The 21892-nt window shown below is 38.7% G+C and overlaps 1 protein-coding gene across 2 annotated transcripts in view; it reads left to right on the top strand.

Annotated features, from left to right (window-relative positions):
• VPS36 (vacuolar protein sorting 36 homolog) overlaps window positions 1–21892 on the top strand; it is a gene marked incomplete at both ends in the record, with an annotated part of 33062 nt that overhangs the window by 712 nt on the left and 10458 nt on the right. For both annotated transcript variants that reach the window (XM_080719918.1, XM_080719917.1), the window contains 5 exons: window positions 8192–8260; window positions 10315–10385; window positions 13567–13681; window positions 14815–14904; window positions 15610–15696. In XM_080719918.1, coding sequence (XP_080576044.1) covers window positions 8192–8260; window positions 10315–10385; window positions 13567–13681; window positions 14815–14904; window positions 15610–15696 — 432 coding nt within the window. The remainder of the gene's footprint in view (window positions 1–8191; window positions 8261–10314; window positions 10386–13566; window positions 13682–14814; window positions 14905–15609; window positions 15697–21892) is intronic.

Here is a 21892-nt window from a genome sequence, read left to right as displayed (position 1 = left end):
ATCAAGTGCATGTATATCCCTGTCACTCTGAACCTCATTGTGATGTTTAATTACAATGCACCAACCAATATATATTTAAAAAATAAAATTTTTGCTGTTAGTTTTAGCAGATAATTATATAGGTGTCAAAGGTTTGAGAAAAAGTCATGGGAAAGACCTATCTGGAGATGTGTGTATGTGTGTGTGTGTAGGTGCTGGGGATTGAACCCAGGTGCATTCTACCCTTGAGCTACATGACCAGACCTATTTTATTTTTTGTTTTGAAACAAGGTCTCACTAAGTTGCTGAGGTTGGTCACCAAGCTGTGATCCTCCTCCTTAGTTCGAGGGTTATAAGGGTGCACTACCACACAGGGCTTTCTGGAGACCCTTTGATTTAGCCAAGAACTCTTTTTAATTTTTTTTTTTTTTTGTGTGTGTGTGTGGTACTGGGGGTGGAACCCAGGGGCTTTTCTACCTGCAGGCTATACTCCCAGACCTATTTTATACTTTATTTGGAAGCAGGGTCTCACAAAGTAGCTGAGGCTGGCTTTGAACCCATGTGATCCTCCTGTCTCAGCCTCCCAAGCACTGGGATTACAAGCGTGCGCCATCGTGCCCAGCCTAGCCAAGAATCTTTAACTCTTCTCAACCTGAGGAGGGGAAGTATAGAGGAGGGGTAAGTATCTTGAAATGAAAGTGGAGTCTACTCACCACTGTGCTGGATCTACTCAGTCACTTGCTGAGCTGTCTAGCTGCTTGGTCCTTGGTGTAACTGAGGGCCCGACTGATTCCTGGGGGGAGGTATCCTCCATTTGCTTGAAGATTTTGGACCTCACTTGGTGCCAAAGACTTAAGGAGGCTGAGCATCAGCCTCCGGATCTGTTCAAGTGAGTCTCCTTCACTAGCCTCCTGTCCTGGGGACTGCAGCCCAGATTGCTCAGGCCTCATAGCTGTGCATCCCAGCACGTTCCCTGGGCACGTGTGCGCAGGGCTCTTCGGGATAGCTCGATGTTCCTGCAAGGCGAGAGTGGGCCTTTAGTCCTCTCTGTATTTTCTGGCTCACTGTGGGTGTGAAACCCATTTTTAAAAATCAAAAGAATTAGTCGGATGTGGTGGCTTACATTTGTAATCCCAGTACTTGGGAGGCTGAGACAGGAGGATCACAGGTTCAAGGACAGCCTCAGCAAGTAGTGAGACTCATCAACCTAGTAAGACTCTGTTTCCAAATGAGAAATAAAAAATCAGGCTTGGGGTGTAGCTCTAAGGTAGAATACGTCTGAGTTCAATCCCCAGTACCACACACACACACACACACACACACACACACACACACACACAATCAGAATAAAGTACCTACTTTGTGCCAGGAGCTTATTTATGATTTCATGTACTCCCCTCAACAAGTAAATGAGATGAGTATTTTACTTAATAAGAAAATTTTCCCTCAGAGATAGTGACTTGCCTAAGGTCCACAGATAGCAGAAGCGCCGGGGATATTAATCTCTGTTGATGAGACTCCCAGCCTGCGCTTCCTTTGCTGTGCTGCCGCTCTTTGAAGTGTAACAGCCCCCAGTGCCAGCCGCTGTTTGTAATGTTCCTATAGCTCATCCATCCAAAGATGTGGAAACTGAGGCCCCCCTAGTGTTAGTTGTGAAAACTGTGAGCTGCCCAGGTTCACACACCTGGTAATTAGTGGAATTCCAAACCAAATCCAACGGACTGTGTTCTTTCCACTGCCCAAGTGCCTCTTGTGAATAAATGTGTGCTTGCTTGTTTATACAGGTACAGTTTTCGTGGGCCCATTATGACTGGATAACGTGTTGTTTTCATAAGCAGCATAGACAGGTCATTTGTTTCAATTCACAGATGCTTCTATAGCCTCAGCTAATTTAAAAAACAATGTGAGATGAATAGTAAAGTGTAAAGTGGCAAGTTGGCGGCATACACTAGAAGATTTACAAAATGTTTATTCTTTTTTGGCTATTTTACTTTTAGGAATTTACTCTTGGGAAATAATCAGGGATGTATAAAAATGTTATGTATGAAGCTGCTCATTTCAGCATTAAATATTTTATGTAGGGAAAAGTTGTTGTAGCAATCAAATCTACTATAGAGATTAGTTAATTAAATTATGGCTCATCTTAATTAGCAAGAGGAATCGCTAACCCTAGACTGATAGGGGAGAAAAGCTATAAAACTATAAATATGTGGTTTCCTTGTTGAAATTGTGCATGCATATATGTATACCCTTGGGCTGGTATAATTAATGAATGATTTATTTTCTTTTTTAGACTTAACATTTTTTCCAGTGTGTGTGTGTGTGTGTGTGTGTGTGTGTGTGTGGTACTAGGGGTGAAACCCAGAGGCTTTCTACTTCCGGGCTATACTCCCAGACCTGTTTTATATTTTATTTGAAAACAGGGTCTCACTAAGTTGCTGAGAGCCTCACTAAGTAGCTGAGGCCGGTTTTGAACCTGTGTAATATCCTGCTGTCTCAGCCTCCCAAGTACTGGGATTACAAGCATGCGCCACCATGTCCAGCTATTTTTTTTCCCCAGATTTTTAACCAATGAATATGTGTTACTTTCATAATGAAAAAATGAAAAAAAAGTAAAATCTTATTCAACAAGTGCCTAAATTTGATTAACTTTTATAGTGAAAATAAATCTATGCCAGGCATGGTGGTACATGCTTGTAATACCAGTACTTGGAAGACAAATAGAAAGATCACAGGTTTACAGCCAGCCTCAACAATTTAAAGAAGCCCTTCATGACTTAGTGAGACCCTGTTTCAAAATAAAAAAATAAAATTAGGGCTGGGTAGAGCATGCCTGAGTTCAATTCCCAGTACCATAAAAAAAAAAAAAAGGCTCAGAGTAGACATGCAAACCAGCCTAAACTTGTCTGTCCGGTTTAGCTCATAATCCATTGCAACCCCTGAAGGGAACTGTTACACAATTTCTTCACTTAAAGCAGCAGCGTTTTACATTTGCTCATTGTTAATTGACATAGCAATGGAACTCTGACTTGAACTTAAAATTTATATTCTTATGCTTGGATTTCAGTAGGATAAAATGCAAAATTTCTTAATTAGAACTACTAAGTTCTATGCAGCGTTATGCATTCTTGAGTCAATAAAATATTTGCTTTTGGAACAGGAAATCTTACTCACTGGCAAAAAAAGATTTTTAAAATGTCTTAAACTCAGTTAATTAGGTTTACATAAGCAAGATTAACCAAAATACTTGAAGCAAGATGGAATCTTAATCTAGTGCCAGGAGTACCCATGCTTTTTCTGACTTAGTGAAAAACTTGGAACCTTTTAGGCCTTTTCTCTGATGGGTGGAAGTACTGTGGGGGAATGCCTTTCACAGAGTGTATTTAAACTAGATGGTTCAGTCTGTCTGTTACCATTAAAGTTTAATCAGGCATATCATTATTTAATACTTGACTAATGTTATATTAGTAATACTGGCTGGCTTTACTCTTAGAAAACAATGTTTAAAAGTTCATGTCAAAAAGTGTGTTGGTTATTATCCAGGAACTTTTTTGACACATGTTCTTCTGTGTGCTTCATTTAACAAAAATAATTTACATACATTTCAGAGTTACATTAAATTATATATGCCAGTGACAAAGTTTTAAAAACTTTTATTTGACAAATAAAATTGTTAAATACAAGTAAGCCCCCCCCCCACAGGCAAGAAATACAATAATCCTTCCACCCACAGATACTAGTTTTGGCACATTATGTGTGTGTATGTGATTACATATGTTTCTATATAATCATGTTATGTATGCTGTTTTGAAACATTTTTCTACCTTAATAAAATATGAGTATCTCGTAATATACCATCAACTGCATGCATAATTTACTATTATTTCTATTTGAGAATGATATATAGGCACATGCCAGTAACCATAGCAACTCAGGATGCTGAGACCGGAGGAATGAAAGTTTGAGGGCAACCTGGGAAACTTAGTAAGATACTTGTCTCAAAATAATAAATAAAAAGACCTGGGGATGCCGGGCGTGGTGGTGCACACTTGTAATCCTCGTGCTTGGGAGGCGGAGACAGGAGGATCCGCGCTGGTTCGAAGCCAGCCTTGCTGGCTTAAGAGACCCTGTTTCCAAATAAAAAATATAAAATAGGCCTGAGAGTGTAGCCTGGAGGTAGAAGGGTTTCCAGGAACCCCAGTACCACCAAAAAAAAAAAAAAAAAAAAAGACCTGGGGATATAGGCCAGTGGTAGAGTGCCCCTGGGTTCAATTTCTGATACTGCCAGAAGAAGAAGGAGGTGGAAGAGATGACAAATACTATTGTAATACTTGATTATTTATTGGACAAACATTTATGTCACATTACTGTTATCATTACTATTACTTTGCCTGGCACATGCTAGGCAATTGTTCTATCATGAGTCAGATCTCTAGCCCTTAACTTTTTAAACTCAGAAAAATTCTTTGTAATACATTGAATTATTTGTAATAAATTGAGCCCTCACTAAAATGGTTTTATTAGAATTTGTGTTGTGAGATAGCTTTGTAAATGAGAACAGCCTTAAAAATACTTCTGGGAAGGATCCAAGCAAGTCCTACTGTGGCAATTTCTACTTTTTAAGTAATTAGAGTTAATAGAAGCTTTCAGTGTGTTTCTTGATTTTAACAAAAAATGAAGCGATTTATTAATCTCTTAGATTCCAAACTCTAAAATCAGCTTATTTATCTAACTTTCAGGAATAATGACAAATTATGAGGTTTAAAGCTTTGATCCTAAAGACCCCACTGATAGCTGGGTGTGGTGGCTCAGGCTTGTAATCCCAGCATTTGGGAGGCTGAGACCAGAGGATCGGTTCGCAGACAGCCTCAGCTACTTAGGCCCTCTGCAACTCAGTGAGACTCTGTTTCAAAATAAAGAATAAAAAACTGGGCAGGGGGTGTAGCTCGGAGGTCAAATGCCTTTGGGTTCCATCCCCAGACCCGAAAAAAAAAAAAAAAGACCCCACTGATGAATTTTTGTGTTTATAGTATAATTTTGAGTAGGTGATACAGCCCTAACACCACAAAGGCTATGTCTTAGTCAGCTCAGGCTGCTGTAACAACGACTGACTGGGGAGACCTAAACACTTATTTCTTAGGTTCTGGAGACTGGCAAGTCCAAGGTCTCCTTCCTGGTTTGCAGAGAGCCACCACTTCCCATGTACACATGCAGCCTTTCCTGGGCTCCTGTGTGTAGAGAAAGCCCTGTGTCTCTTCCTCTCCTTGCAGGGGCCGGCCTTGTGATCTTATCTACATATAATCCCCTCCCAAAGGCTTCTTCCAGATACTGTCACACTGAGGGTCAGGGTGCAACTCTGTCCAGAACAGGTAGGAGCCTGCTTCCTGTCCTGTGTCTTGGCCACTCAGTTCTCCCTCAGCGGCCACCACTCCAGCTGTCTTTCTAGAGAGCCATACATATTTGTCATATGTAGGTACTTGTGCCAAAAAGTGTTGGTATTTTTCCTTTTTAAGATGTGAATGTGTGATATACGATGCATACTGTGAACCTGTTTTTTTCACTTAAACATCTATTTGGAAAACATACCATATTTTCATTGAACCTAAGTTTATTTTTTCATATTTTAACAATTTTGAAATCAGGATGCCTGTTACAGTAGCATCTTAGATTGTATTAAATGTTTTAAGTACATAAAGAATCTCTATATTCTTTTTAGTGAATGCCTGCAGTCCATTGTGTGTACTATATTTCCATGTTGAATGACATTTTGTTATCTTTTTTGCTCTTACAAAGAGCAATGAGTAGCTTACTGCTATGTCATCTTGCACTGTGTAAATTCATCTGTGGGGTAAATTTCTAGAAGTAACAAGTATTCTTGGGCAAGGGATATTTGTATTTGTAATTTATTTTATTTATTCATTTGCCTGGGGATTGAACCCTGAGTCTCCTGAATGCTAGGCAAGTGCTCTGCCACCGAGCTACACCCCCAGTTCTTTTTATTTTCTATTTTGAGACTTGGGTCTTGCTAAGTTGCCCAAGCTGGACTCTAATTTATAATCCTCCTGCTTCGGCCTCCTTAGTTCCTGGAATTAAGGTGAGTGCCATGGCACTGGGCCTATATTTTCAATTTTGATAGATAATAACAAATTGCCTTCCACAGAAGATGTCCCATCAGGAAATGTATGAGAATATTTCCACCACTATCACCAATACAATATTACCAAAATTTTAGATCTCTTATCAATCTTTTTTTTGTACTGGGGATTAAACCCAGGGGCATTCTGTCTCTGAGCTATACCCCCAGCCCTATTTTCTTCTTGAAACAGGGTCTTGCTAAGTTACTGAGACTGGCCTCAAACTTGTGATCCTCCTGTCTCAGCCTCCTAAATACTGAGATTACAGGCATGCACCACCTTGCCTGGCGGGTGTGTGTGTGTGTGTGTGTGTGTGTGTGTGTGGTACTGGGGATTGAACCCAGGGGCATTCTACCTCTGAGCTAAGCCTCCATCCCTATTTTATTTTTTAGTTTGAAACAGGGTCTCACTAGGTTGAGGAGAGTCTAACTACTTGCTGAGACTGGTCTAGAACCTGAGATCCTGTTTCAGCCTCCCAAGTACTAGAATTATAGGCATGCACCACCACACTTGGCTCTTATCAATCTGATGAATGAAAAGGATATCTCAATATTCTCTTAATCTGCATTTATCTTACTATCAGTGAGGTTAGGCATCTATTAATGTGTTTAAGAGTCTTTTGTAGTTCTCTTTTTGTGAGCTTTTCTGTCTTTGTTCATTTTTTCAGAGGCTTACAAACTGTTCTCAATGATTTCTAAAAGTACTCCCTATATTCAGGAAATTAGCCCTTTGTCTCTGATGTGAGTTGCAGTTATTTTTCCTAATATGTTTGTCTTTTGTTTTTACAGTTGATAGTTTTTGCTATTAAGAACTTGTGTGTGCAGAGCTGGTAGTGATATGTCATGCTTGTAATCCTAGCACTTGGGAGGCTGAAACAGGAGGATCACAAGTAATGATGAACCTCAGCAAGTAATGAGACTCTCGTTAACCTCAGCAAGATGAGACCCTGTTCACAAATAAAATAAAATGGACTAGGGGTGTAGCTCAGAGGTAGGATGCCCCTGGGCTTAATCCCTAGCACCAAACACACCACACACAAGAATTTGTATGTGCATGTGATGTATGTATGGTTGAATTTATTGATCTTTTCCTTTAGTGCTAATGGGGTTAATGTCTTTCTTAGGAAGGCCTTTATCAGCCTGAGAATATTTTTCAAGTCTTTTCATTTTTTCGTGTTGTTTTTATAATTACCCTGTTTTCTCCTAAATATCTGATTTATCAAGAATTTAGCCGGGCGTGGTGGTACATGCTTGTAATCCCCACACTTGGGAGGTGGAGACAGGAGGATTGCGCAGGTTCGAACAAAGCCATAAAAATATAAAAAAAAGATAGGTCTGGCAGTGTATCCCGGAGCTAGAAGGGTTTCCAGGAACCCCAGTACCACCACCAAAAAAAAAAGAATTTGTTTTGGTGCTGTGTGTTAAGTATAAATAGACTCCCCCCCATTGTATTTACACATCTGGATTGTTTTCAATTTTTCCCTAACATACATATATTTATGAAGAAGCATTGCTTCTTCTTTTTTTTTTTTTTTTGGAGGTACTGGGGGTCGTGGAAACCCTTCTACCTCTGGGCTACACTCCCAGACCCATTTTTATATTTTTATTTGGAAACAGGGTCTCTTAAGCCAGCGGAGCTGGCTTCGAACCTGTGCAATCCTCCTGTCTCCGCCTCCCAAGTACGGGGATTCCAAGCGTGCGCCACCACACCCGGCTACGTTGCTTCTTTTTAATTTGTGATCATTTCTTTTTTTGGCACTAGGGATTGAACCCAGGGGCATTTTACCTTCAAGGTATACCCCCAGGCCAATTTTTTTATTCTTCATTTTGAAACAGGGTCTCACTAAGTTGCTGAGGGTCTCTTAAGTAGCTGAGGCTGGCCACAAACCTGTGATCCCCCTGTCTTAGCCTCCCAAGTACTGGGATTACAAGTGTGTGCTACCATGCCCACTTTAATTTGTGATAAATCTTTATTTGAAATGTTTGTGACTTAACTTCATATCATTTGATTAATGAGGAAAAAAATCAGGTTAACACTGAGTGACATGCTAATATTTTGTGATGATCTTCTCTTTCTAGATAAAATTTGATGCGGGGACCCTCCTTCTTAGTACACACCGACTGATTTGGAGAGATCAGAAAAATCATGTAAGACACAGCTTTTAGCATTTTTTTCTAGACTTTAAAGCACTGAAGTTTTTTTTTACTTCTTTTTGCCCCCCCCCCCCTTTTGGCAAAACTACAAATGGACACAACACATTCCTTTTCAGAATGTTAGAAGACATCTCACGATCTCTGAATGGTGTGCAGAGAGAAGTTAGGCTATTTCTCCTCAGTTGGTTCCTAGAAAAGCCTATGTAGTTAATGGGTGGAGAATCATGGCGACTGGAGTGTTCACTGTATGGGGGGAGGGTCTTTTTTCATAAGTTGTGAGGGATCTTTAAAGACCCATGTGTCCTCTAAACAGCCCGTTCTCCCAGGTTGTTGCTGAGAACTGAGGGAAGGCCTGTCTCTTGCTTTCATTTGGACACTTAGAAGAACTGCCTCTAGATCATTCCAAACAAGGGACGCTCCTCCAACCCTCATTTTTATAATTTCTAGGAAGGGTGCATGGATTATGTGTAAGATAGACCTGATATCCTTTATTTCAAAAAGTTTTTACTTGAAAATATATAGCTTGCATTAATTTTAGTGTTATCAATGAGATAAGCTATCTCATCTGATTTTATTTTTCTGATCCCCCCCACACTTTGCTGTGAATTTTTTTCAAGAGTACAAGGAATCTAACCCAGGTCTCACAAATGCTCTACCCTCAGCCCCTATGAAATTTTAATATCACATATAATCTATATATTGTACTATGGCCCTTTGAAAAACCACTAACCGTTTTAATATCTCACTCATTTGATCTTCAAGAACCAATTTTAGCCAGTATTAATAATATATTCTGTAGACTGTTAATGTTGTCTAATTCTCTTAAAACAACTATAAATTCAAAAGAGAAATCTTTTTGGAGGAGAATGGGGAGTTCTTTAATCATATGTTTTATTTTTTGTGTGGTTCTGGGAATTGAACCCATGGCCTTGCACATGCTAGGAAAGCATTCTACCACTGAACTAAATCTCTAGCCTTATTTATTTGTGAGACAAGGTGTTGCTGTATTGCCCAGGCTGGCCTTGAACTCTTGAGCCCAAGTGATCCTTCTGCCTCAGCCTCTAAGGTAGCTGGAACCCTCGGTGTGTGCCACTGTACCCAACTTTGAATAATCATTTTTAAAAATGTATGTGCTAATGAAGGAAAGTTACATTAATATTTTATATTTAAAATTAATTGTTTGTGTATGTATGAGTAAAGTGTGAGAAATTGTAAACATCACCCATATAACCCACTATAAATTTTTTGTATTTGTTTTTGTATTTTCTTTTCTATATAAGAAAATATTACAGATAAATGTTTTCATATAAACATTACTTTTAGAAAATATACCCACTGCACTGGATGTGGTGGCACATGTTTGTAATCCTAACCCTTGGGAGGCTGAGGCAGGAGGATCACAGGTTCAAGGACAACCTCCCTTTGTAACTTAATGAGTCCCTTTTGCCAAATAAAAAGTAAAATAAGGCTGGGCGTGGTGGCGCACGCTTTTAATCCCTGCACTTGGGAGGCTGAGACAGGAGGATCGCACGAGTTCGAAGCCAGCCTCAGCTACTTAGTGAGGCTTTCAGCAACTTAGTGAGACCCTGTTTCCAAATAAAATATAAAAAAGGTCTGGGAGGGTAGCCCATAGGTAGAAAGCCTCTGGGTTCCACCTTCTGTGCCACCAAAAAAAAAAAAAAAAAAAGTAAAATAGGGCTGGGGGTGTAATTCAGAAGTAGAATATCCCTGGGTTTAACCCCCAGTACAACACACACACACACACACACACACACAATCACACATGTATATATATGTGTGTGTGTGTATGTAAACACACATACACACTGTAAAAACAAAGGTAGTTACAGCTGCTTTTAAGCTTTGTATGTTTTTCTATAAAACAAAATACCACCACAGTGTTGTTTTAATTTAATTTTTCCTTAGGTTTATATGTGAAATAAAACGTTTTTTATTATTTTGATTATTAAGTTTCTTAGAGACGTTTGGTACACTGATGCTGTATTGCTGACAAGTGTCATTGATCTTGTTCTCTGAATTTCCTCCAGGAATGCTGCATGGCTCTCCCTCTGGCCCACATTGTGTTCATTGAAGAACAAGCGGCTGGAATCGGGAAGAGGTGAGGGCTCTGACTTACAGCCTTTATTCATAAAAAACACTTCCTGTTACACTATTGGTCAGGAGGCCCCGCAGGAAGGTTACTTCCCTACGTTAGACTCATTCTTAAAGTATGAATAAAGTACTAAGGTTTGCTATAATATGTTGGGTGATAATAAATGTGGTTGAACTGTCATTCTCTATATTTCTATACTTGACTTTGCTATATGTACCTGTCATTTAGTACTTGCTATCAGAAATGATGCATCCGAGAAAATTAACTGACTTGCTACTATTTCTAGGTAATCATTCAATTTATTTGTAAGTTTGAGTTGTTCAGAGAAAAGAATTAAATAAAGTATCGTGACAGTTACTTTGCCAAACGGGACACTTACAAGAGCAATAGGAGGTATGATTAATAAATAGATGAGGGCGCCGAGCATGGGAGGCTGGGACAGGAGGATCACGATTCGCAGACAGTCTCAGCTACGTAGTGAGGCCCATTGCAACTTAGTGAGACCCCGTCTTAAAAATGAAGAATAAAGGCCGGGCGTGGTGGCGCACACTTGTAATCCCCACACTTGGGAGGCAGAGACAGGAGGATCGCACAGGTTCAAAGCCAGCCGCATGCACTGGCTTAGGAGACCCTGTTTCCAAATAAAAATGTAAAAATAGGTCTGGTTTGTAGCCCGGGGGTAGAAGGGCTTCCAGGAACCCCAGTACCACCCAAAAAAAAAAAAAAAAAAAATTGGGCTGGGGGTGTAGCTCAAAGATAGAATTCCCCTGGGTTCCATCCCCAGTACCACATAAATAAATAAATAAATAAATAAATAAATAAATAAATAAATAAATAAATAAATATGAGGGCAATGAACATAAAATGATTCTCTCCCAGGTAAATACAATGTGGCCATCCTGGTGTAAGGGTGTAAGTTCAGTTGTTCTTATTTACTCAAATGTTCCCCAATTTTTGGTTTTGTATGTTAAATTCATGTGATTAAGGTGACTTACTAACACATACTGCTAGCATGGAGTATTGTTTTCTGTGTAGGTTCTTTTTTAGTTTAGCATAATTAGATACTTCAATAGAACAGAGTTGAACTTCAGTGGAATGATGATGTATGCCTTAATCATAATGTTAAAGTTACCATAAAAGATTATTTAACATAAAAGAAGATAAACATTTTGAAAAAGTAAGTCATCAGCTTTTAGGATAGATTGTTCCCATAATTTATATTTCCCTCTTTTCATCTTTTTTTCAGTTTTACTACACTCCATAAAATGAGACGTTAAGGGTACTCCAGATCATTTTATTTTTTTTCTCTGCTGTGTTCCAGGATAATCTAAAGTCTGTAACAAAATATTTAGAATATTTGCCTTCAATAGAATGTTTTATTTTAAAAAATACCTCCAATGAGGAGGGATTCAATAATATGCCAGGTTAACTTTTCTGATACTCTCTTTAGTTCCTAGCCATTCCCCTGAAATAATTACCATATTGTGTTGATTTATACATTGTTTTTATTATTTATTTATTTATTTATTTATTTATTTATTTATTAGTTTGTGTATGCTGCTGGAGATTGAATTCAGGGTCTTGAGAGATGGAACTCTCTTCCACTGAGCTGTATCCCTAGTCTGTAACTTAATATCTTCTGAATTTGGGATACTTCATAGATTTTAAATTTGATGAAATGTAATAATTGAGTGACTCAGTAAAGAATACATGAAAAATCAACATGCATTTTTTATTCTAACTTTGGATTTTTATGTGTGTGTGTGTGTGTGTGTGTGTGTGTGTGTTACTAGGGATTGAACCCAGGGGCTTTGTACCTCCGAGCTACACCCCCAGTCCTAATTTTTATTCCTTTTTTTGTGTGTGGGTGGTACGGAAATGAAACCCCGGGTATTCTACCTCCGAGCTACATCCCCAGCCCTATTTTTTCAGTCTTTTTGTTTTTTATTTTTTATTTATTTTTGGAGGTACTAGAGTTCCTGGAAGCCCTTCTACCTCCGGGCTACACTCCCAGACCTATTTTTATATTTTCATTTGGAAACAGGGTCTCTTAAGCCAGCACGGCTGGCTTCGAACCAGCGCGGTCCTCCTGTCTCTGCCTCCCAAGCGCGGGGATTACAAGTGTGCGCCACCACACCTGGCAAGTCTTTTTATTTTTGAGACAGGGTCTCAACTGAGTTGCAAAGGGCCTCTCTAAGTAGCTGAGGCTGTCTGCGAACCGCGATCCTCTGGTCTCAGCCTCCCGAATGCTGGGATTACAAGCGTGCGCCACCACAGCCGGCTCATAGATGATTGTTTATGAGTAGGTTGAAAGCTGAACAAATATGGTGATATTTTTAATAGTATTAGAAGGTAATAGTCATAAAGATAATAGTAGCTTGTGTTCCTGGGACAGCAGCATCTTGAGGATTATTTTGACTGTTGGTCTCTTTTAGGTCACACTATTGATTGAGTGACATTTCCCAACAAATAACACTGTAGAATGTTAGTTTTGGATGGAGTTTTAATAAAATATCAGCTGGACAGTTTTACAGATAAGTTTTCACATTTTGTTTTCAAATAATGATGGTAGTGTTCTTTGGCAAAAACTATAGGCCCCTTCATAACCTCTGGCAATAATTCTGTAGATAGAAAACCCTAGTCATAAACCACTCAACATTTTGCAAATTTATTTTGAACTTTTTTTCTAAAACCATACTTTCATTTAATCTATACAGTTGGTAACTTGAAACTTCTTGGTTTATAGTTTATAGCCTTTCAGTAGAAGTGTGTAAATTTTTAGTATCAATGAAGACTCATTGGTACTGAATTAACACAAAATTTAAAAGATTGGCTTTCAGGATATTCTTTGTTTTTATATGACTTTATGAGTGATTTGAACTATATTAAAAGTTAATAAAATACAATTAGTGATTTTTTTTTTTTGTGTGTGTGTGTGGTACTGGAGAATACCCAGGGGTATTCTACCTCCGATCTACACCCCCAGCCTTATTTTTTAGTCTTTATTTGGACACAGGGTCTCACTGAGTTGCAGAGGGCCTAACTAAGTAGCTGAGGCTGTCTGTGAGCTGGGATCATCCTGTTTCAGCCTCCCAAATGCTGGGATTACAAGAGTGCACCACCACGCCTGACTCAGTGATTTTTTTTTTAAAGGCAATTAAATACCTTACATTTGTTCTTACTTTAGTGCCAAGATAGTGGTCCATCTGCACCCAGCCCCTCCTAACAAAGAACCTGGCCCATTCCAGAGTAGTAAGAACTCCTACATCAAACTGTCCTTCAAAGAACATGGCCAGATTGAGGTAAGATTCCATATGAATAAAAGTGGACTAGAAGTTGTGTGTGTGTGTATGTGTTTGTGTGTGTGTGTGTGTGTGTGTGTGCGCTTGCGCATATGTTAATAGGTTGGAAGGCAGTGTTATATAATATACCAGATTTCACCATATTTTTACAGTAAAATTTTTGTATAACTTAAGTCTTATCAGAGGCTAGAGAATATGAATTTTGGGTCTCAGTAGAAATAGAAAGCAGGAGGGTGTGGTCACAGAAGGGAGGAGAGGCTGGAAATGTGCTAAGTCATGCCACTTGGCTACTAGTAAAGTTTTTAGTGGTATAGTTTGATTAAAGAGTACAGGGACTGAGGTTATAGCTAAGTGGAAGAGTGGTTTCCAAGCATGTGTGAGAGGCCCCAGGCCCAAACCACAGTACAGGAAAGAAGGTGGGGGGGATAATGCAGGGAAATGTTAAATTGAAGTAGTATCTGAAAGCTCTCCAGACTTAAATTAGGCTGTATACAAATATAACCATTTATGCCAAAAATAATCATTTATATGTTCTGACTAGTGTCAATGTATAGGTATTCTTAAGACATTTACAGGTATATTTTTTCTCATTAATATCATAAATCATTTATTTGACAGCCCCCTACTTAGTACTCCTCACACAGTAGTAACTAAGCAAATAGAAGTGACTGACTGAGATCATCCTCACTGTAATTGAAAAGTACATTTCATTTTTAGTGAGCAGGTTATGTCCTTAATTTTTGGCTTCAGATTTTAACTGGACAAATGATTCTCTGCTTCCTTCACGGAAAACAGTTGTATATTTTTCCTGGCACTGTGTTTGTTTCACTATAGATTGAAAACAATCCACATAGGCAGATTGTTTAAAGTAAGTCAATTTGCTTCATTGTCACTCATCTTGTTGAGAATAGTCCACTTTATATAGAAGGTCAGCGCCCTTTTTTTTTTTTAAACTTTGAGCTTTCTGAAGTTGGTCCAAGAAAAGAACTTCCTTTGATTTCTTTTGATGTCTCTTCCTTTGAGAATTCTAGGCTTATTGCACATGGCTGAACAGACTTTTGTACTAAGAAATGTTAAGTAATAATTTGTATGGTGTTGCTGCACCCTGGTTGATTCCTGTATATCCATAACAGTTTTACAGGCGTTTATCAGAGGAAATGACTCAGAGAAGATGGGAGAATATGCCAGTTTCCCAGGCATTACAAACAAATAGAGGACCTCAGGTATTTTAAAAACTATATGTTAACCCAGTATTTTCAACTCTGTACTTTGATTTTTATTAAGAAAAAGACTCCAGCCTAAGCAACTTAGCGAGACCCTATCTCAAAAATTTTACAAAAGGATGGGTGAGTGTAACTCAAAGGTTGCTAACACTTTCAACACCCTCAGTTTAGTCCCCAGTAAGGAAGTGGGGAGAGAGGGGAGGACTCTGTCAATATAGAACTCGCTAAAAAACAGGACAGTGATATTCTGGTAAAAAATTAATTTCATAGCATTTAGTTTAATCACCAACCATGAATAGGCACTCAAATGTTTGAAAGCTTGAATAATAACTTTCAAGACCACTATCTTGGCACTAAAGTAAGAACAAATCAAAATTTTTGCTATAATGTTTTCTATATTTAAAACCCTTTAAAATATCTGATACATGGTAGTTTGCCAAAAAACAAAAATGAGTAGGATATCTAATTTATATTTAAAATACAGAATAAAACATACCATTTTTTAAAAATATTTATTACTGATTTAAGATCATTGTATATAGCCAAAAAGAGACAGATGCTTTGGGAGAAAGCTAGATATAATTATATGCTGTTTTTCTTTGCTTCTTTGTGGGTCCTTTTCCGCCATTGAAAACAAAATGTGGTTCACAAAGATTTTGTTTCCTTCCCATTTTGTATGTTTTATTTATTTTTTTCTTTTTTTAGCCAGGAAGAGTAAGAGCTGTAGGAATTGTAGGTATTGAAAGGAAACTGGAAGAAAAAAGAAAAGAAACTGACAAAAACATTTCCGAGGTAATTCTTAAGTTCTACTCAACCATCTTTTCTAGCAGTTTTTGTTTATTCTTTTGGATATAGCTGTGACTAATACTGTTTTCTAATTTAAAATATATTTATTTTGCCTGAAGCTCCACTCTCCTGTCTCCTTTAACAGGTTACCATAGATTGGAATAATTTAATAAAAACATATTTTATAATTTTTTCTACAAAGAAATAAAAAAGAAACACAAGTTTGTTTTTATTAGAAAGCATCTTAGAATGCTGTACATAAATTTTAGCCAGGCCTGGTAGAGTATGCTTGTAATCCCAGCGATTAGGAGGCTGAGACAGAAGGATTGTACCTGTTTGAAGCCGCCTCAGCTACTTATTGAGGGGCTCAGCAACTTAGTGAGACCCTGTTTCCAAATAAAGTATAAAAAAGGTCTGGGAGGATAGCCCAGAGGTAGAAAAGCCCCTGTGTTCCATCCCCCAGTACCACACACACACAAAAAAAGGATGGTGTACATGATTTTTAAAAATGTAACTGGTTGGAAGATACATCTAAGGAATTCAAGGTTCTCTGTATAATTATTTTGAAAGTTTGATTAACCTTGGGAGAAAAAATTCTCTTCTGTGGTCACTGTCTTGGCCAGCCAGCACACAGTTTTATACTGATGACCACCTGGATATCAGATACAGACAGTAAGAATAACTCAACCAGCCTATCACTTTGCCTCAGAGACAACCTTGAGCATGTACATTATGATGTTTTGAAGCTTCATTATAAATGAAGGAATTCAAGTGAGGGGGAAAGAACCCCATTTAAGAAAACCAGTAATGATTAGGGTTTGTAATAGTTAATATAGATAAATATATCACTGGTGTAGAGACAGCTTTCTGTTATAGTAACAAAATACCTAAGACAAGCAACTTATAAAAAGGAAAGGCTTATTTTGGCTCACAATTTTGGAGATTTCAGTCCATGATTGTTTGGCCCCATTGCCTTGGCCCCAAATAAATAGTGTTTGAATATCTATTTTAGGATTACTAATTGAAAATAGAGATTATTATTGAGTAACCAAAGGCATTTGACTTATTAAGTGCCCATGGTGTAGGTATTGCTGATTACTCATTTATTTTGACCCTGTGTATTATATTTTTATTTCCTGCAAATTGGCAGCCGGATCCAGACACTTGATCATACTCGTTTTCAACCCCTTTGACAAGATTAGAGCTGATGCTATGTTCTTTCATCAGGAGGCACACCATTACAATGTTTTTGTCATGTTATTAGTTGTTAATGTTCAAGATCTGTTAGTTGATTGGTGGTTGCAAATGGTGATATTCTGTTAATTTTTCATATATTAGCACGAATACTTTTTAGAGAGCTGGTTCTCTTCATCTACTATTTGTTTTCCACTGACACATTTTATATAAGGAAGGCAGGATAAATGCTTTGTCCTTTATCATTAGGAAGTTGAGTAGACCAGGGGTAAAAACAAACAACAACAACAAAAACACCCATATTGTCATGAATTTCAGAATACTGATTGATTTTAGTAAATTGCAATTATTTATTCTCTTTGGTGTTCAGACCATCCCACATTTGGCCAGAGGAGCCTCTCCAACTTGGCCCCTGAGTGTTCTGAGGTGACCTGATGGACTTTAGAAGCTTCCTCACTATCTGCTGTGATAAATTCCAGGACCATCTTATATATTTCCTGCCCTAGATCTGGAGTCCACATTTAACAGAGAAGCTCTGTGTTGTTGTTGTTGTTGTTAGTGGTAAATAATATTCTCAATCCACAATCTGTATTCATAGCTCTTGGGTTGATCTTTGTGTTTAGGCCTTTTCAGAGGACAAGGCTAGGATTTTGTTATTATAAGATGTGCCTCGAGAGAGAGCCTTTCAATTCAGAATCAGGGCAACCAACTATCAAATGACTATTAAAACAGCCAAAAAGAAATCTTTTTGTATGTGTCCTCCCCTTTCTTTTTGCATTAAAAATAGGTGTGCTTGCTGGGCATGGTGACACAAACTTTATAATCCCAGTACTTGAGAAGCTGAGGCAACTTAGTGAGACCTTGTTTCAAAAATATTTATTTATTTTTATTTATTTATTTAGTTTTATTTATTTATTTTTACAGGTTTGGGGATGGAACCCAGGGACATTTGACCTTTGAGCTATATGCCCTGCCCTGTTTTTTATTCTTTATTTTGAAACAGGGTCTCACTAAGTTGCAGAGGGCCTCACTAAATAGCTGAGGCTGTCTGCAAACTGCCAAACTCCGGTCTCAGCCTCCCAAGTGCTGGAATTACAGGCATGTGCCACAACGCCCAGCTCAAAAAAATATTTTTATAAAAATATTTATTTAAACTTTTTTTTTAAAATAAAAAACAGGCTGTAGCTCAGAGGTAGAATGCTCCTGGGTTTAATTGCTAGTACCACACACACACACACACACACACACACACACACACACACACGGATAGATGTACTCTGTGTATACCATCTGAGCATGTAGGGCCTATACACACACTTCCCTCTGCTCTCAGTCTCAGTTTTAGAAGTATGTTTAGGATCACCAGTCCCTACACGCATCTTTCCCCCTCGCCATCTTGGCTGGCTGATGCTCATTCTCTAGTGGATGTTTCAGGAAGTGCTCATGCGCACAGTATTCCTTGTATCTGGCACCTGTGTGTTCCTTATACATGAGACTCAGTTTTGCTGGATTTAAAATACTCGGCTACTTTTTTCTTTCCTTGCGTGTCTTCAGTATGTTACCTTTACTTTTTTTTGAATGGCATTCAGTGCTGCTATTAAAGAGTAATGATAATCTAATGTTTTCCTCCTTAAACATCATTTGCTAGCTGGGCGTGGTGATGCACACTTGTAATCCCAACACTTGGGAGGCTGAAACAGGAGAACCCTACGTTCATAGCCAGCACCAGCTACTTAGTGAGGCCCTCCACAACTTAGTGAGACCCTGTTTCAAAATAAAGAATAAAAATTAGGAGCCAGGCATGGTAGTGCACGCTTGTAATTCCAGCATTCAGGAGGCTGAGACAGGAAGATTGTAGTTCAGACAGCCTCAGCTACTTAGTGAGGCCCTCTGCAACTCAGTGAGACCCTGTTTCAAAATAAAGAATAAAAAATAGGGCTGGAGTGTAGTTCGGAGGTCGAATACTCCTGGGTTCCATCCCCAGTAAAAAAAAAATTAGGACTAGGGATGTAGCTCGTAGATTGCCCCTGGGTTCAATTCCTGGTACCACAAAAAATTTTAAAAAAAGAAAAAAATCACTTGCTTCCAGGCTTGTTGGTGCACACTTGTAATGCTTGGGAGGCTGAGACAGGAGGATTGCTGAGACAGAAAGTTTGTTAACAGCTTCAACAAGCAGTGAGACTGTCTGCAACCTAGTGCGGTACTGTTTAAAAATAAAAATAAGATAGGTCTAGGATATAGCTCACAGGTAGAATGCCCCTGGTTTCAATCTGCAGTATCAAAAAAATAAAAATAAAATCACTTTCTATTTTTCCTAAATAGACAAAAAGATTTTATTTTTCTTTAAAGCACAGTGACTTTACTAGAATGTGTTTATGTGATAGGTGTTCTGAATTATTATTCTGAGGTATCTAATATGCTTTTTTAGCATATTAGTCAGCTTTTTGTTGCTCTTACCAAAATACCTGACAGAAACTACTTAGAGAAGGAAAGGTTTATTTGGCTCTCAGTTTTAGAGATTTCAGAGGTTCAGCCTATGGTTGGCCAGCTCCAAGGCAGAAACATTGTGGCATGGCACAGGAAAATGCTTCACCTCATGGCAGCTAGAAGCAGAGAGAGGAACAGGAAGTGTCTTCAGGGCCACGCCCCCAGTGGCCACCTCCTTCAGCCATGCCCCACCTCTGCATCTTGCTGCACCTAGCACATTAGCTTTCCTGGGGGGACATTCCATTTCCCCCGTGTGCACGCCTTTCCAGTATGCTTTCAGTCTATACGGTGTTACTTTGCTGCTTATTTCCTTTTTTTCTTGTATTACTTTGTGTGGGATTTGAGATTGATTCTTTGTTGTGGTTCATTTTCATGTGAAATTAGATTTTCTGAGCTTTTAGAGGAAAGAATAGTTCAGGTAGCTTTCTTACTCCACATAGCCCTTTCCCTCTTCAGCTGTTTTCATACTATCTTAAAAATAACGATAGTGTCCTATGATTTTTTAGCTTTGTTTCTGTCCAGACTTTTTTCATCCTCCATATTATCCCTACCTTGTTCAATTCTGATTCAAAGTAGTTTCTCCCAGTGTTGGATCCTGTTCTGGAAGGGAAGCCTAATGGGTCAGTTTCAAGAATTCTTAGGCTGCTTTGTCTCCTTCAGTCCCTACTAGGGACTTGGTGTGCCCACCACCACTGGAGTAGACAGCCCTCCGAGTTTCCGGCCCTGTCCTCACGTTGGCTGCCTCACTTTCCGCTGAGTACCCGCCTGCTCTTTTGGGGTTCTCTTATGTTTCCATTGTTGGGCTTCTCTTTTCTTTTTCCTGCCTGATGTTGGCATCATGCGGGTCTTGTTACTCTTGTCCCCATCTGCTTAAATCTCAGGGTTTCTTCTGGTATCACGGCACTTGCTCTGGTAGTACACATTGCCTGTAGATCTAGGTGTCCTGTCTGCTTTCATGCTGGCATTTGGAGAGCTTCACAAACTGCTGCCACAGCCCCCATCCTCTCAGAATCCTCTAGTCCCCTAAAATTTGACATTTTAGCATCAGAAGGGTTCTTAAAATCCAGAGTAAGTGGTTAGATTTGGAGCAAGGAGACGAGTGCCTCGCTCCCCTGACTTGCTGGCAGGTGCGCAGCACTCCACAGCATCACCCTCTTTACCCCAGGAGGCCTTGACACTGTCCTTTTGTGCCTCTGTCATCTTCTGTGTTAAGCCTTATTTGTATTCTATTTTCTGAATGTTGCCATACAAGTTGGTATTATGTTCAAAATAAAATATTTCTTAATTTATGAAGGAAGTTATTCTGTTCGGTCTAATTTTTGTGGACTCAGCATAACTCAAAGGGTTCTACAAAAGCATTCTACTTCTATCATGCAGGTCATGGATCCATCCAGCAGATAATTCTTGCTCTCTGCTCTGCAGGTCCCTGCAGAAGGGCAGACGTGAGCTATAGAGTGAGAAACACTTGAGAGGAGAGAACAGGCTGCAGGGATCAAGGAAGGCTTTTAAGAGCAGGAGCAGGAGTGTAAGGCCTGAAAGATGAGTAGGTGCTGACAGTGATCAGAAGGGGTGAGAGGAATTCAAGTGCAGGAAATGCAGTATGCAAAGGTACAGAATCGGGAATATTCAAACTGGAACTTCAAGAATATACTAACAGTTACTAAAACCAATAACCAAAGCAATGACTGAAAATCAGTAAGACATAAGGCTGTAAGTCAGCTTAAGTGACTGGGATTTTAACACAGATTCCATTTTTCTCAACATTTGAATAGAAATTTGACTATCAAGGAATAGAAGGTTCTGTAAATGGACAGATAAAATAATATAAATGGGTATGTGTATCTGTCGTGTCTTAATTTGTATTGTAGATAGTTTTTCTATCCCTTGTTTTTGATAGCTGTCTAATTCCAAATTTTAAAATAATAAAGAAGCCGGTATGGTGGCTCACGCTTATAAACCCAGCATTTGGGAGGCTGAGGATCTGGGTTTGCATCCAGCCTCAGCTATTTAGTGAGGCTCTTTGCACTTTATTGAGACCCTGTTTCAAAATAAAGAATAAAAATAGGGCTGGGGGGGTGTAGTTAGGCAGTAGAATGCCCCTGGGTTTTATCCTCAGTACCCCACACACATAAAAGAATAGAAATAGAAGAAGCTTGTTTGCACTTTATAGTTACTTAAAATATTTTTAAAAGACAATTCTTCTAAGACATTAAAGTATTTATTTTTGTTGACTATATAATCAGTAAAGACAAATGTATGTATTCTATGTGAATTCACTATTTTAGTATATTTTTCAATGAAAATATGATATAGTAAATGAAGTGATTTATAAGCTTTTGTCTTAGTTTTCTTTACACAAGTAAAAGAGATGTATTACTATTTCACATAGCCACAGTACAAATCTTAAATGTGTAAAATGTCTGTTTTATTTTTGAAAAGGAGGTTGGGGTGTGATTTACTCCTCATTTAAATGTTCAAATTGACTTAGTTTCAGAGCTGGTGCCCAGAGCTTCCCACAAAG

Source organism: Muscardinus avellanarius (assembly GCF_963383645.1).
Source record: "Muscardinus avellanarius genome assembly, chromosome: 2".
NCBI lineage: Eukaryota > Metazoa > Chordata > Mammalia > Rodentia > Gliridae > Muscardinus > Muscardinus avellanarius.
This window is presented reverse-complemented; position numbering and strand designations above follow the sequence as displayed.